At 41.7% G+C, this 12,254-nt stretch overlaps 1 protein-coding gene across 3 annotated transcripts in view; it reads left to right on the top strand.

Moving 5' to 3' along the window:
- The window catches only part of Arhgap10 (Rho GTPase activating protein 10), a 288,733-nt gene that overhangs the window by 82,764 nt on the left and 193,715 nt on the right, over positions 1 to 12,254 (top strand). For 2 of the 3 annotated variants that reach the window (XM_071614634.1, XM_027926721.2), the window contains exon 4: positions 9,278 to 9,349. The exons of the other annotated variant lie outside the window; for it this stretch is intronic. In XM_071614634.1, coding sequence (XP_071470735.1) covers positions 9,278 to 9,349 — 72 coding nt within the window. The remainder of the gene's footprint in view (positions 1 to 9,277; positions 9,350 to 12,254) is intronic. 3 annotated transcript variants of the gene reach the window in all.

The raw sequence follows: 12,254 nt of genomic DNA, 5'->3' as shown, positions 1-12,254 counted from the left end.
ATTTTGTATTTTATTTAGTGACAGGGTCTCACCGAGTTATTTATTGCCTCACTTTTTGCTGAGGCTGGCTTTGAACTCACAATCCTCCTGCCTCAGCCTCCTGAACTGCTGGGATTATAGGCATGCACTACCATGTCCGGCAGGTGTCTGCTTTTTATTCTTCACTTGATAAAATGTGTCCATATTTTTAAATTAATATACAAGTTCTGCTTGTACTGTAGAAATATTTCACCCTCTTAAGTTTTCTGAACTCTAGACACCTTTGACGTTATTTTGTTCATCCCAGACACTGTCTGAGTTTTTCAGTACAGCTTTCCAGAGCAGATGGCCACATCTGTCTGAGATTTTTGAGATACAGCACCTTTTAAAATCTTTCTATTGCTTTTGCAGGGAATGTTATCTCAAGCCACAAGTACCTATTTGCAGCACAGTTGAACATTTTCTTTTTAAAAACATCCCTGAGATGTGTTTTCATGGTTGTCTTAATGTATCCACTATCCTTGCTCCTTTTAAAGGGGTCTGTATTCCCTAAACACTGAACTTAAAAATTTTAGGTCATCTCCAGAATAACTAAATCTCTTAAATATTTTAGCTTCCTCTTGTTTTTGTAACTCTAAATATCTGAAACTAGATGTGTTTGGGGCCATTTCGGGCTAGGATTCCTCATTTTTTTTTTTTTTTTGAGATCAAACTAATGGGAAGTATCTTCCTTGAAGATTCTGGAAGAATCTACATATAAAACAAATCCCTTTTTCCCCCCTGAGGGATCATTTTGGGAGAAAAAAAAATTATGTTCAGATACATGTGACAGTTCCTTGGTGCCTGTTCTCAAGCTCTGTTTCAAGGAAAAATAAAGACCATCTTTGCCGAGTGGTTCCTTCCCTGCTATTCTTGACCTCGGAATTGGAAAGCTGAGTTTTCCCTTTAGCATAATGAAATGGGAAGAGTCTGGAAGGTCATGGGAGAAAATAGTGGAAATTCTTCTTTGCACTCAGATTATGCATTCCTCTGGGGGTCAGAAACACTTGGAATCCAGGCTTAAAAAAATGAGGTCCGTGGGGAACAGCCGTTAAGTCCTTCTGTTGTCTCGCTCTGTGTTTGTTAGTACTGAGTAATTAGAAAGGCACGATTGAGTATTTATACCGATGTGTTTATTGTTTTGCCTAGGCTGACACTTTAAAAAAAAAATTGCGATAAAGATGTCACGGGCTGTAGTTATGTTTTATTGTCTTGTTACTGAGCATGGGTTTGGGGCTTGAAGCCCTTTTCTCTTTAGGATTGACAACATCGGAATGTTACTTCTGATCTCTGCTGGGGCCTCGGCAGCACTTGCCCCCACAGTGGGGAGTCCCGTCCTCTGCTGGTCAGCTCTTGCTGGCAACAAATTCCTTAGCTCTGGCCTGATCTGTAGGGTCACTTAAGATGACCATTCATTCCCTTCTTACCCAGTTAAGGTTCTTACATGGCCAATGCAAAGGGATTTCAGTCCTGGGCAGTCGCTGGAAATGTTTTCATCCCCCACAACATTGACAATCCTTTTGTTCTTTTACTCTAAATCGTGAAGTTCTGATGGAGTCTTGAGTCTGCCATCGCAGCGTTTTAAGGCAACACGGCAATAGTCTCTGTGCTTCTGCTCCTCCAGGCTTACTTGGAACCCCAGGATGTGAGATGGGCAGGGCGTCGGAGGTCTCCTAGGCCATCCTTCTGCCAGGCTGGGAATCTGTGACAGAGTATACCTGGACATTAGTCCTCAAGCCTCTGCATGTTCATGTGGAAGGTGCTGGAGGGCACTACCTCCTCATGCAGCCTGGCCCGTTACAGTTCTTATTGAGTCCTTCCTGAGAATGAAACCAGATCTGCTGCTCTGTAGCTTCTGCCCGTTACACCTGTTTTTGCCCACTTGGAGCAAAGCAAATTGATTTTTTTTCTTCTATTACTCGGTATCCATTTAGATATTTTAAAGACAGTTTCCTGTTGCTTCTAAATGTTCTCTTCCTCCCAACACCCATTCAAAACCTGATTTACTTACTTCCTCTGCCTGAACCTCTTCAGCATTCTGGTCATGTTCCTGCTTGACTCCCATTAGAAATGCCTTTCTGACTCAGGTACCATGGTGCATACCTGTAATCCCAATGGCTCAGGAGGCTGAGGCAGGAGGATCGAGAATTCAAAGCCAGCCTCAGCAACTTAGGCCCTAAGCAACTCAGTGAGATTCTGTCTCTAAATAAATACAGAAAGGCAGGGGGCAGGGGATGTGGCTCAGTGGTTAACTGCCCCTGGGTTCAATCCCTCATACCAAAAAAAAAAAAAAAAAAAAAAAAAAAAAACAAGTCTGAGAACATGGTTACCATACTATGGAGATGGGTTCTGATCTGAAGGGTTTCTTTTTGGATTTGAGCAATATGTGTAAGTGGTGCGCATGATCATTATCTTCTGGGGCAGCTGGTGGTTTCCTTTGGCTCTTGCTGAACTTGAGTTAAATAAAAACTTGAGGGGCTTTAAGCCCACTATTCACATAAAATGTTAAGACATACACTTGAGTAGTTGCCCTTCAGCGCTGGCCTATTCCGTGGCACCATTCTGGAGGCCCTCTTTTCAGTGGGAGAGATCCTTGAATGGATTCTCACTCAACATTCCACTCCCCCCACCCCAAATTCCTAGTAGGCTGCCAATAGAGCAAATGTCTGTTGAACATAAAAGATAATATTTATTGTCACAGGAACTCAAGGTGATTTCAGGCAGTGTTTTGCAGCCCATGGCCCACAAATCCTCCTTGCCTCCATTTTGGACATAGTTTCATTGGAACAAGCTGCATCCCTTCACTTACATACTGTCGATGGCTACTTTTGTGCTACGGTGGCGAGGCCTCATGGCTTCAAAGCCTAAATTATTCATTACCTGGCCTTTTATAGAAAAAGTTGGCTGTCCCTTGCTCTAGGGAGAGAGCAACTGACACATTAACTTGTTTTATGTTCACGGAGCTCCCTTTGGTTTCCAAGTATGATTATCCAAAACCCTTTTCAAGGCTCATTAGCAACAAAGGAATTTTGCGACTTCTTAGTCTAAGAATTTTATAGGAAAAAATATGGCTGTATAAACTTAAGTGTGGTTGTAAAGTCACTTTTTTCTATATTGCCTCTTTTATCTGACTGACTCCTTACAAGTTAGCATTTGAAAGCTTTCTCATTATTACTCGAACTGACTCTGTGAAATTTGATAAACTGTCATCACTATAAATTGCTTTTAGCTTAGTAGGGGTAGTTCTAGATTTGGTATTCATTGGTCTCTGGGGAAGTACAGTGTTTTGACGTTAGAAAATACCAGTAACACTTAATAACAAATATTATCCAGTATTTCTGTGAAATTATAAAAGGCCCTGAGAAATTCCATGGATTCTCCTGTTTTGAGAAAAAGAAGAAAACAATCCTTGTTGCCCAACAGTGCCTTGCTAAAATGTTCAGTGGCTGCCTTATTATTTTGTTCTTAAGTAGAAATTTTTAGGCTCCATTCCAAAGTTACCAAGTCAGATTTTTCTGAAGAAGAAAAATAATGAATTTTTCTTTCTTTTTTTGTTTTTGTTTTGTGCTGGGGATTCTACCCAGAGGTGTTTTACCACTGAGCTACATCCTAAGCCTTTTTTATTTTTTGTTTTGACACAAGGTCTAAGTTGCTTAGGACCTCACTAAGTTGCTGAGGCTGGCCTCAAACTTGTCTCAGCCTCCTGAGTCACTGGAATTTTGGGTGTACACCACCACACCTAGCATCATAAGGGATTTTAGAAGAATTCTTAATTAAAATTCTCTTTTAATTAGAAAGTTGGATGTACTGTTATCTGTCACACTAGTGCCATCCTTGTTTTGGAAATTTGCTTATTGACCTGCAAACGGTCAGACACAAATCTTTTGTGTTCTTTTCCAGTGCTAGCATTAACTCTTTTTTTCTTTTTTTAAAGATAGAGTGAGAGAGGGAGGGAGAGAGAAAGAGAGAGAATTTTTAATATTTATTTTCAGTTTTCGGCGGACACAACATCTTTGTTTGTATGTGGTGCTGAGGATCGAACCCGGGCTGCACGCATGCCAGGCGAGCGCGCTACCGCTTGAGCCACATCCCCAGCCCCTAGCATTAACTCTTGGAGGCTGGGTGAATATTGCATCCAATTAATTCTCCAAATGAAGGACAAACCTTGGTATCTAAAATTGTTCTTGAGTAATCTTTGTGGCCTGGTCCTTTTCTGCAAAGAAAAGTGTTTGCTCCACAGTATAGCATTTTGGGTTCTCATTCTAAAGGATTTCATGTATTCATAGTATGGATGCCTACCCCTAGCATTTTTGGAGCATTTCAAAAATATTTTTAGTTGTAATTGGACACACTATTTTATTTATTTATTTTTATGTGGTACTGAGGATCAAACCCAGGGCCTCGCATGTACTAGGTGAGCACTCTATCACTGAGCCACAACCCCTGCCCTTCTTCACTGCTTTATTAACATGGAACCACCTGTAATTCCACACTCAAATTGCTGTTCTGCCCTTCTCTGCATGTATGCATGGAGAAACTTTTTTTTTTTTTTAATTTTAACCACATTCTGATTTGGATCTCAAGTGTCCTTCAAGGCTCATAAGTTCAAGCCTTGATCTCCAGCCTGCGGTGCTCTTGGGAGGTGGTGGAACCTTTAGGAGCTGGGGGCTAGTAGAGGAGTTTAGGTCATTGGGGGTATGCTCTGAAAGGAGATATGGGACCCTGGCTCCTATCTTTCTCTTGCTTCCTGACTGCTTTGAGGGGAACAGTTTCTCCACCACATGCTGCCTGCCACGATAACAGGCTAAGCGGGTGTGGACTGAAGCCTCTGATACCACGAGCCAAAGTAGATCCTCCCTCCTCTTAAATTGCTTGTCTCAGGTGTTTTGTCACCTACCCTTTTGCCTTCTCCAAACTGTCAGACTTGGTCCTGTGTAGGCCCTATCAGCATGTCTTCTCTTACCCAGGGGCGGCCTCCTCTTCTCCTAGATCTGTGAGATTCACCAGGACTTCACATACCAACCCATGTGGCGCTTATGGAAATCCTCTCACCCAGGGTGAACCCAGCCACCCGACTTCTGCCTTCACTGCTAGAAAAAATCCTGGAACAAGGCAGAGGGACACTCCTGCTCACCCCTCACAGGGCCTTCAGCCCTGCTGAGGAATGTTCCTGTTTCTTTGTTTATGGTGATTTTTTTCTTTCATTCTACTTGCCCTCCAAGTTTGTTCACATGATCAAACTCTCAGGAAGTGACCTTCAGCCTTGTACTTTCTGGAAAAAATAAACATGTGGTAGCAACTCCCTCAGCTTTTCCTCATGAAGTCTACAAGCCCATTGGGACTGGCACCTGTTAGAAGGGAGGGAAATACTTTATTCCTGTGACTGGGCAACTCTGCATGAAGTTTGGCATTACCTGCCTTCCCATGGTAGAGTTACCTCAACTTCCTTTTCAGCAATCGTCATCTGTTCTGTCATTCGTGGTCATCGTTCTGAAAGAACTGTTCCACCAAATGACTTTTTAGTCATGAATCCCTGCAGCTGTGCCCGTTCCTCACCTTTTTGTGGAGGTCTCATTCCTCCTTTGATTTCTCTGCAGCTCCCACAGCTTTCTTCATTCATCCAGTGCCCTGGTAGCTTCTTCTCAGTCTCCATAGTCGTTTTCCTAATCTTCCTTTCCTGACGTAAGTGCTTGGTCTGGGACCTTTCCTTTCCTTCTCTCACATCTTGCCTATCTACTTCCATGATTTAAAATGTCATGCACCTGTTGGTGACTACTAGATTTCTGCCTCTGATCTGGACTTGTCTCTTCCAGGCTGTGGGCCATGCCTTTGACACTATGTTGATCATCTTTTGGATGATTCTTGGCATCTCACATTTAATGTGAGCTCTTAGTACATTCTCCCAAGCTGCTTTTCCTCACAATATTTCTGCTTCTAGTAGTATTTGTTAGTTTTCTGTTGCTGTGACAGAATACCTGAGATAAACTACTCAAATGGAGGAAATGGTTGGGTATGGTAGCATGTGCTTCTAGTGCCAGCTACTTGGGTGTCTGAGGCAGAAGGGGAACAAGCTTGAAGCCAGTCTCAGCAATTTAGTGAGGTCCTTTCTTAATATAAAAAATAGAAAGGGCTGGAGATGCAGCTCAGTGGTAGAGTCTCCTGAGTTAATCCCCAGTACTGCGGGGGTGGGGGATAAGAGGAGGAGGAAAGGTTTATTTTAGTTAAGTGTCAAAGGTTTTAGTCCATGATTGGCTCCCTTGCTTTTGGGTCTTCAGTGGCGTAGAACATCATGGTGGGAGCATGTGTCAGACTTACTTCATGTGGCCAGGAACAGAAAACAAGAGGAGGGGATGGGGTTGCAGGATCCTCTTCAAGGATGTGTCTTCAGTGCCCTAACTTTCTCCTCCTAGTCCCCACCTCTGAAAGGTTCCTTCACCTTCTGGGAGTGCCATGGGTTGGCAGCCAAGCCTTTTACATTGGGGGTTAGTGTAAATCTAAATTATAACAGTATTATGTTATCAGTTGCTCATATGTAAACCTGAGTGATTATGGAGATCTCTGCCTTTTCCACATCCAGTTCATTACCCATTACTTGGATTCTACCTGCAAATATCTCTCAAATCTTCTTTATTTCTATTGTCCCTACATTTGAGCCATTGTAATCTCTTTCCTGTATCATTCTGGAGGCCTCCTAAAGAGAATTTTCCTTCTGGTTTTCTGCACCTTTAATCCTTTTTTTAAAGAACAGTTTGAGTAATCTTTAAAAGATCGAATTATCATTGTGTCAATTCTATGCTTAAACACTTCCTTTCGGAGACTTTCCATCTAACTCAGAACTTTAGCCCTTGCAGGGCGCCGTGGTGCATGCCAGTAATTCCAGCCACTTGGAATTGAGGCAGGATAAAATACAAAATAGGGCTGGGGATGTGGCTCAGTATTGGAGTGCCACCGAGTTCAATCCCTGGTATTCCCCCAAAACAAAACTTGAAAGGCTGGGAATGTGGCTCAGTGGTTAAGCATGCCTGCGTTCAATCCACACACCCCACCCCCCCCCCCCCCCCGAAAAAAAAAAAAAGCCTTTTACCTAGAGCCCAGCATGTTCTGTCTGGCTGCCCACTGTGGCCGGCTCTCTGCTTTTTCTTCATTGTTCCTTACTCTGCGGCATACTGGCATTTGACATTTGCTGAAATTCCTGAACAACTTCTCACCTTAATCCTTTGCCTCTGCTGCTTTTGGGCTGGAGACAGTTTCCCTTGTTCTTTGAACCATTAATTCCTTCTCATCTTTCAGCTCTTAACTTAAATGTCACACTTTGATGAAGCTCACACTGAGCACGTTTCTCCTATGTCACCTCTAATGAAGTCTTCACAGTACCCTGTTCTTTCCCACCAGGAGGCATTAGTAGAATTTGCAGTTATATTATCTACTCAAGTGTTCATGTGTCCATTAGGTCTCCTCTGCTAAAAGTTCAAGAGGGGAGGCATCAGTATTCTTGTAGCATGATCACCTGGCACTAGATGGCTCAGCAGATATCCGTTTCCTGAAATAGTTCAATTTTCTTTTTTTTTTTTGGTACCAGGAATTGAACTCGGGGACACTCAACCACTGAGCCACATCCCCAGCCCTATTTTGTATTTTATTTAGAGTCGGGGTCTCACTGAGTTGCTTAGCGCCTCACTTTTGCAGAGGCTGCCTTTGAACTTGAGATCCTCTTGCCTCAGTTTTCTGGCGCCACCGGGATTACAGACGTGTGCCAATGCACCCGGCATCCTATCTCTTTTGAGTGGAACCCAGAAGCCATCCTGGGGCAGAAAGCTCAGACTATGGGCCTCTTAACTCTGGTTGTTCTGAGTGTTCCCTATCTTACAGTGTTACTGGTCTCCTTGGGGAAAAAACACTTATATCATGCATGAGACACTGCAGAGGAACCTTTGGTTAAATTAAAAATCCTCCCTAAGGGCTGGAGATGTAAAGCTCAGTGATAGAGCTTGCTTGGCATGCATGAGGCCCTGGGTTCTATCCCCAATTCTGTGCTTTCTTTTTTTTTTAAATTGTTTTCCTATTCTAAGTCACTTATTTTTATTTTTCTGTATTTTTTTTTTAAGAGAGAACTTTTTAATATTTTTATTTTTTAGTTTTCGGCAGACACAACATCTTTGTATGTGGTGCTGAGGATCAAACCCGGGCCGCACGCATGCCAGGCGAGCGTGCTACCGCTTGAGACACATCCCCAGCCCAATGTTTTTCTGTATTTTTGAAAAATATTTATTTTTTTAGTTGGGCACAATACCTTTATTTTATTTATTTTTATGTGGTACTGAGGATCGAACTCAGGGCCTTGCTTGTGCTAGGCGAGTGCTCTACCGCTGAGCTACAACCCCAGCCCGTTTTTCTGTATTTTTAATCTTGGGTTTTTGGGGGGCTCTTGAGAAAAGAGGGATGACATATTCTTGTGTAGTATTTTAAAGATGATTCCTTCCCAACCACATTCTGGATATTCCTGGTTCCCTGGAAATAAAGGCTGATGGAGCCACTGCTCAGCCTATTTTTTTCCTCTTTAGATGAATATTCCCTTTGGTTTGTATTTTCAGTGTTTTGTGGCATAGAACAAAAAGCCCACATCACCCAATATAAGGAATGAATGTGGTTGTGGCTGGAGTTGGCTGGTGGCCCCTGTCCTGTGGGCCTTCCCTGATGTACATTTGCCAACGCACCCAAATGTTTTCCTTGACTTTCCTGAGCCTCCAGCAATTCCACTGTGCTAATATGCCTTAAATCCTTACAAGGAATTCTTCAGTAATGAAGGAATTCTTCAGACTGGTTTTATTTTAAAGAGTAGCCACAATTCTATTCCTTTCCTTAATGTAGTCTGATTACCAATGAAGGAATGTAATTGAATTTTAAATTTCTGAGGAGGAGGAAGAAAAAAATACCTCGAACAGAAGTGTTCTGTTAATGGATGTGATAGACCCTTTGTGTAAAGATGGTCCTCTGGCCACTTCATGGAGGAGCGTGGGGCTGCGTTGCATGTGGCCCTGGCCAGCTGCCCTGGTTCTTCTCCCCTGACAATATTTATGAGTTCTAGTGGTTTAGTAAGATGGGAAGTGATTTAATTCTTGGATTGGCGGGGTGAGATAAAGCAGTTAGATGTGTTGCTCATTTTATTTCTGGGTGGAGTGGAGGAGGGAAATGCAATACTAATGTTTTCCTTTTTAGAAACCTAATGCTATGCTCTTTTGTTATCCTTCTTGTTCTCTAGGCATTAAGCGTAACTGAAACCCTGATTAAACCCTTGGAAAAATTCAGAAAAGAGCAACTTGGAGCTGTAAAGGTTTGTGTTTAACTTGAGTACACTTGTAAACAGAAAATGTAGATGGCTCTGCTACTTGATTGTATACTTTGTTCACATTTGGCAGCTTCCTGGGAGATGCTGGAGCCAACCATCTGTTGTTTCATGTTTTAAGTATGCTTTTTCCCCTTTGGGGAGATGAAATTGAAAACAAAACAAAAACACCTGGATAGGGTAATAAAACCTCTAGTAATCCTCTTTGGCTACACCTTCGCATATGGAGTTTTAAAAATATCTTTAACCAAACAACACATTACTCTGAATAGAGGGATCTTATCACTATAGGGAGTGTGGTTATTTCCATGTACACCTCTATTTTTAGGGAGGTTGTAGCTTTGTAATAGGGCTTAAGGGTATAGAGATACTGCTACACCATGGTGCCATTGAAGCTAGGAAGAATTTTTTTTTATTAAATTATTTTATAACATGACATTGTTGTTATTGTTATAATTTAACATACTTTCCTGCAATTGAATAAATTTGTTGAGCTTCAGTAACATACCAGGTTGTTGTTGTAGGGCATGTTGGGTAGTGGTGTACTGGGGATTCATACATGAGTGAACTGTAGTCTCTCTGCTCAAGGATCTGGGATTTAGCCAGGATTTCTGGGAATAATACAGTGACTTGCCACAGGGAGCCTGGGATATATTTAGCAACTTCTAAAGTTTGTGATCTGAGCTTTTCAGCTGTCCCAGAGAAATAATTTTCACCAGTCTTTCCTGAACATTTTGTATGTACTTGAGGAGAAAAAAAAGTGACATTAGTGTATTGTGGACCATTTTTGGCTTGGCCTGAAGAGAGAAAAACAACATCAGTTTAGGGAAGGTGGTTTTTATATTTAATTTTTTTCCCACATGCCTGGAGATGTGAGTTCTTTTTTTGTTTTTTCCTCCTCTATCTTCCTAAAAGAAACTGTTAAAATCCCTTGGTACAAATAAACAGATGCCTCAGTAGCTGTAACTACACAGATGGGCCCGAAGCATTCCAGCTTTTTAGTTGCTATTTACAGAATCCATTTTCCTTTAAGTGATAAACTATTTTATAGTTTTTAATGGAGGACTATAAATCAATACTGTGTAGGTAGGGGATAGTGTGTGTGGGCACCTCCAGATCTTTATGATGTTTGCTGAACTGTATGCATCTGGGTTGTGCCCCTGGCTTTGCAGCAGGATATTGGGGGCCTCATTTCATCTCTCTGGAAATAATTGGCTTTATCTGTAAATGGAAGGACCTAGGGATCTGCTTTGTAATTTCATGACTTTTTTTTCCCCCAGTAGTGTCTAAGCTATTTTGGACTTGAACATATCAGTTATTTTAACTGGTTGATTGTTACTGTATGTATGCAATGTTCATTTCTTGTGGATTAGGCAAAAATCTTATCTTGCAAATGAAAAATGAGTATAATCTTACCAATGAATATATGTATTATATATACATACATATATAATATATATGTTTAGCTATCTACCCCTCTGGGTTTTATATATTTCTGGCCTTCTATTGACCTTCAATAGAATCTTCTGTTGATTCTTTGCCCCACCCTGCACTTTCCCAGCTTCTGATGATATGCTTGTCTAGCAAAACAACTTGCAAAATAATTTTCCCTTTTTAAAGAAGTATTATTTTAGTAGTTTAGTCTATGCCTTGAGCTGTGTAGTTACCACATTCTCAGTCTCTTTTCTTTCCCCTTCCATTGTACTCCTGGATTCAGGTTTATGATGAATTTATTCTACATTCTTGTTCAGGATAGTATGTGTGTTGACTGCAAGGAGCCAGTCCTTTTGGGTCCTAGGGAGAAGCCTTTTTTTTGGGGGGGGGAGGGGAATACCAGAGATTGAAACCAGAGGCACTCAATCAACCACCAAGCCGCATCCCCAGCCCTTTTTATGTTTTGAGATAGGATCTCCTTGCTAAATTTCTGAGGCTGGCTTTGAACTTACGATCCTCTTGCCTCAGCCTCCCAAGCCACTGGGATTACAGGGGTGCGCCACCATACCCGACAAGAAGCCCTTTTTAACTTGCAGTTTTTCATATATCATAAAAACATTAGAGAGGTGGATTAGGCTCTACATCAATATATAAATACCTTGTCTGTTCAATAGATGGTTAAATCTTTAAAAGACTGCTAACTTTCTTCATTTTCTCCTAGCCTCTGCCCTGCCTTACTGTAGTAGATATCTAATTAGTAGCCTAGCCTAAGGTTGTTCTTTGACCTCTAGAGTTACCAGGATGAGGCTTGAAGTTTGGATGGATGTTTGATTTTCTGCATCCATTTCCTAATCATTCAGTTCTATTCTGATAAGCACTCACTTTTATTTTTTTTATCAATCTTTAGAGAGTTTTTTTTAAATGGCAGTTTTCATGTGGAGATTTAAAAAAAAAAAGTCCCTTAACTTGACCACATCCGAATTTTTAGATGTCAGTGTGAACATTTTTATCTCTTTCCTCCTCCTCCTTTTTTCTGTCTGGTAACGTCATACCCTTTGCCTTTCTATCGAAGCTCTTTTGGTTCCATGGACTCTTACTTTCTCCAGTTTCCAGAAGCCCAATTACATGTTTAACTGTGGTTCAAACATAGTCCAAGATGTTGGAGGTTTTTGTAAATGGGATTTGCCAAAAGCCCCAATGAGGATTCTCCACCTTTGTGTCTGTGTAGATACGCCCACCTTGAGTCATGTCTGTCTAGTTTCGGCTCCTCCCTCTGTTTTGTAGGCTCTGCTGCATTTTCTTAAGTTCTTGCTAGATTCTCACCCCTGGGCAGAAGTCCCTGTGCCATCACAGGACAGAAGCCTTTCTATCTGCTTCATGTCAGGTGGCTGCTGGGAGTTTGCCTTACCTCCTCTTCAGGCTCTTTCCCTCCCTGGAGGAGGGCGCACTTATGCACCAG

The sequence above is a fragment of the Marmota flaviventris genome, chromosome 7, assembly GCF_047511675.1.
Source record: "Marmota flaviventris isolate mMarFla1 chromosome 7, mMarFla1.hap1, whole genome shotgun sequence".
Classification (NCBI taxonomy): domain Eukaryota; kingdom Metazoa; phylum Chordata; class Mammalia; order Rodentia; family Sciuridae; genus Marmota; species Marmota flaviventris.
This window is presented reverse-complemented; position numbering and strand designations above follow the sequence as displayed.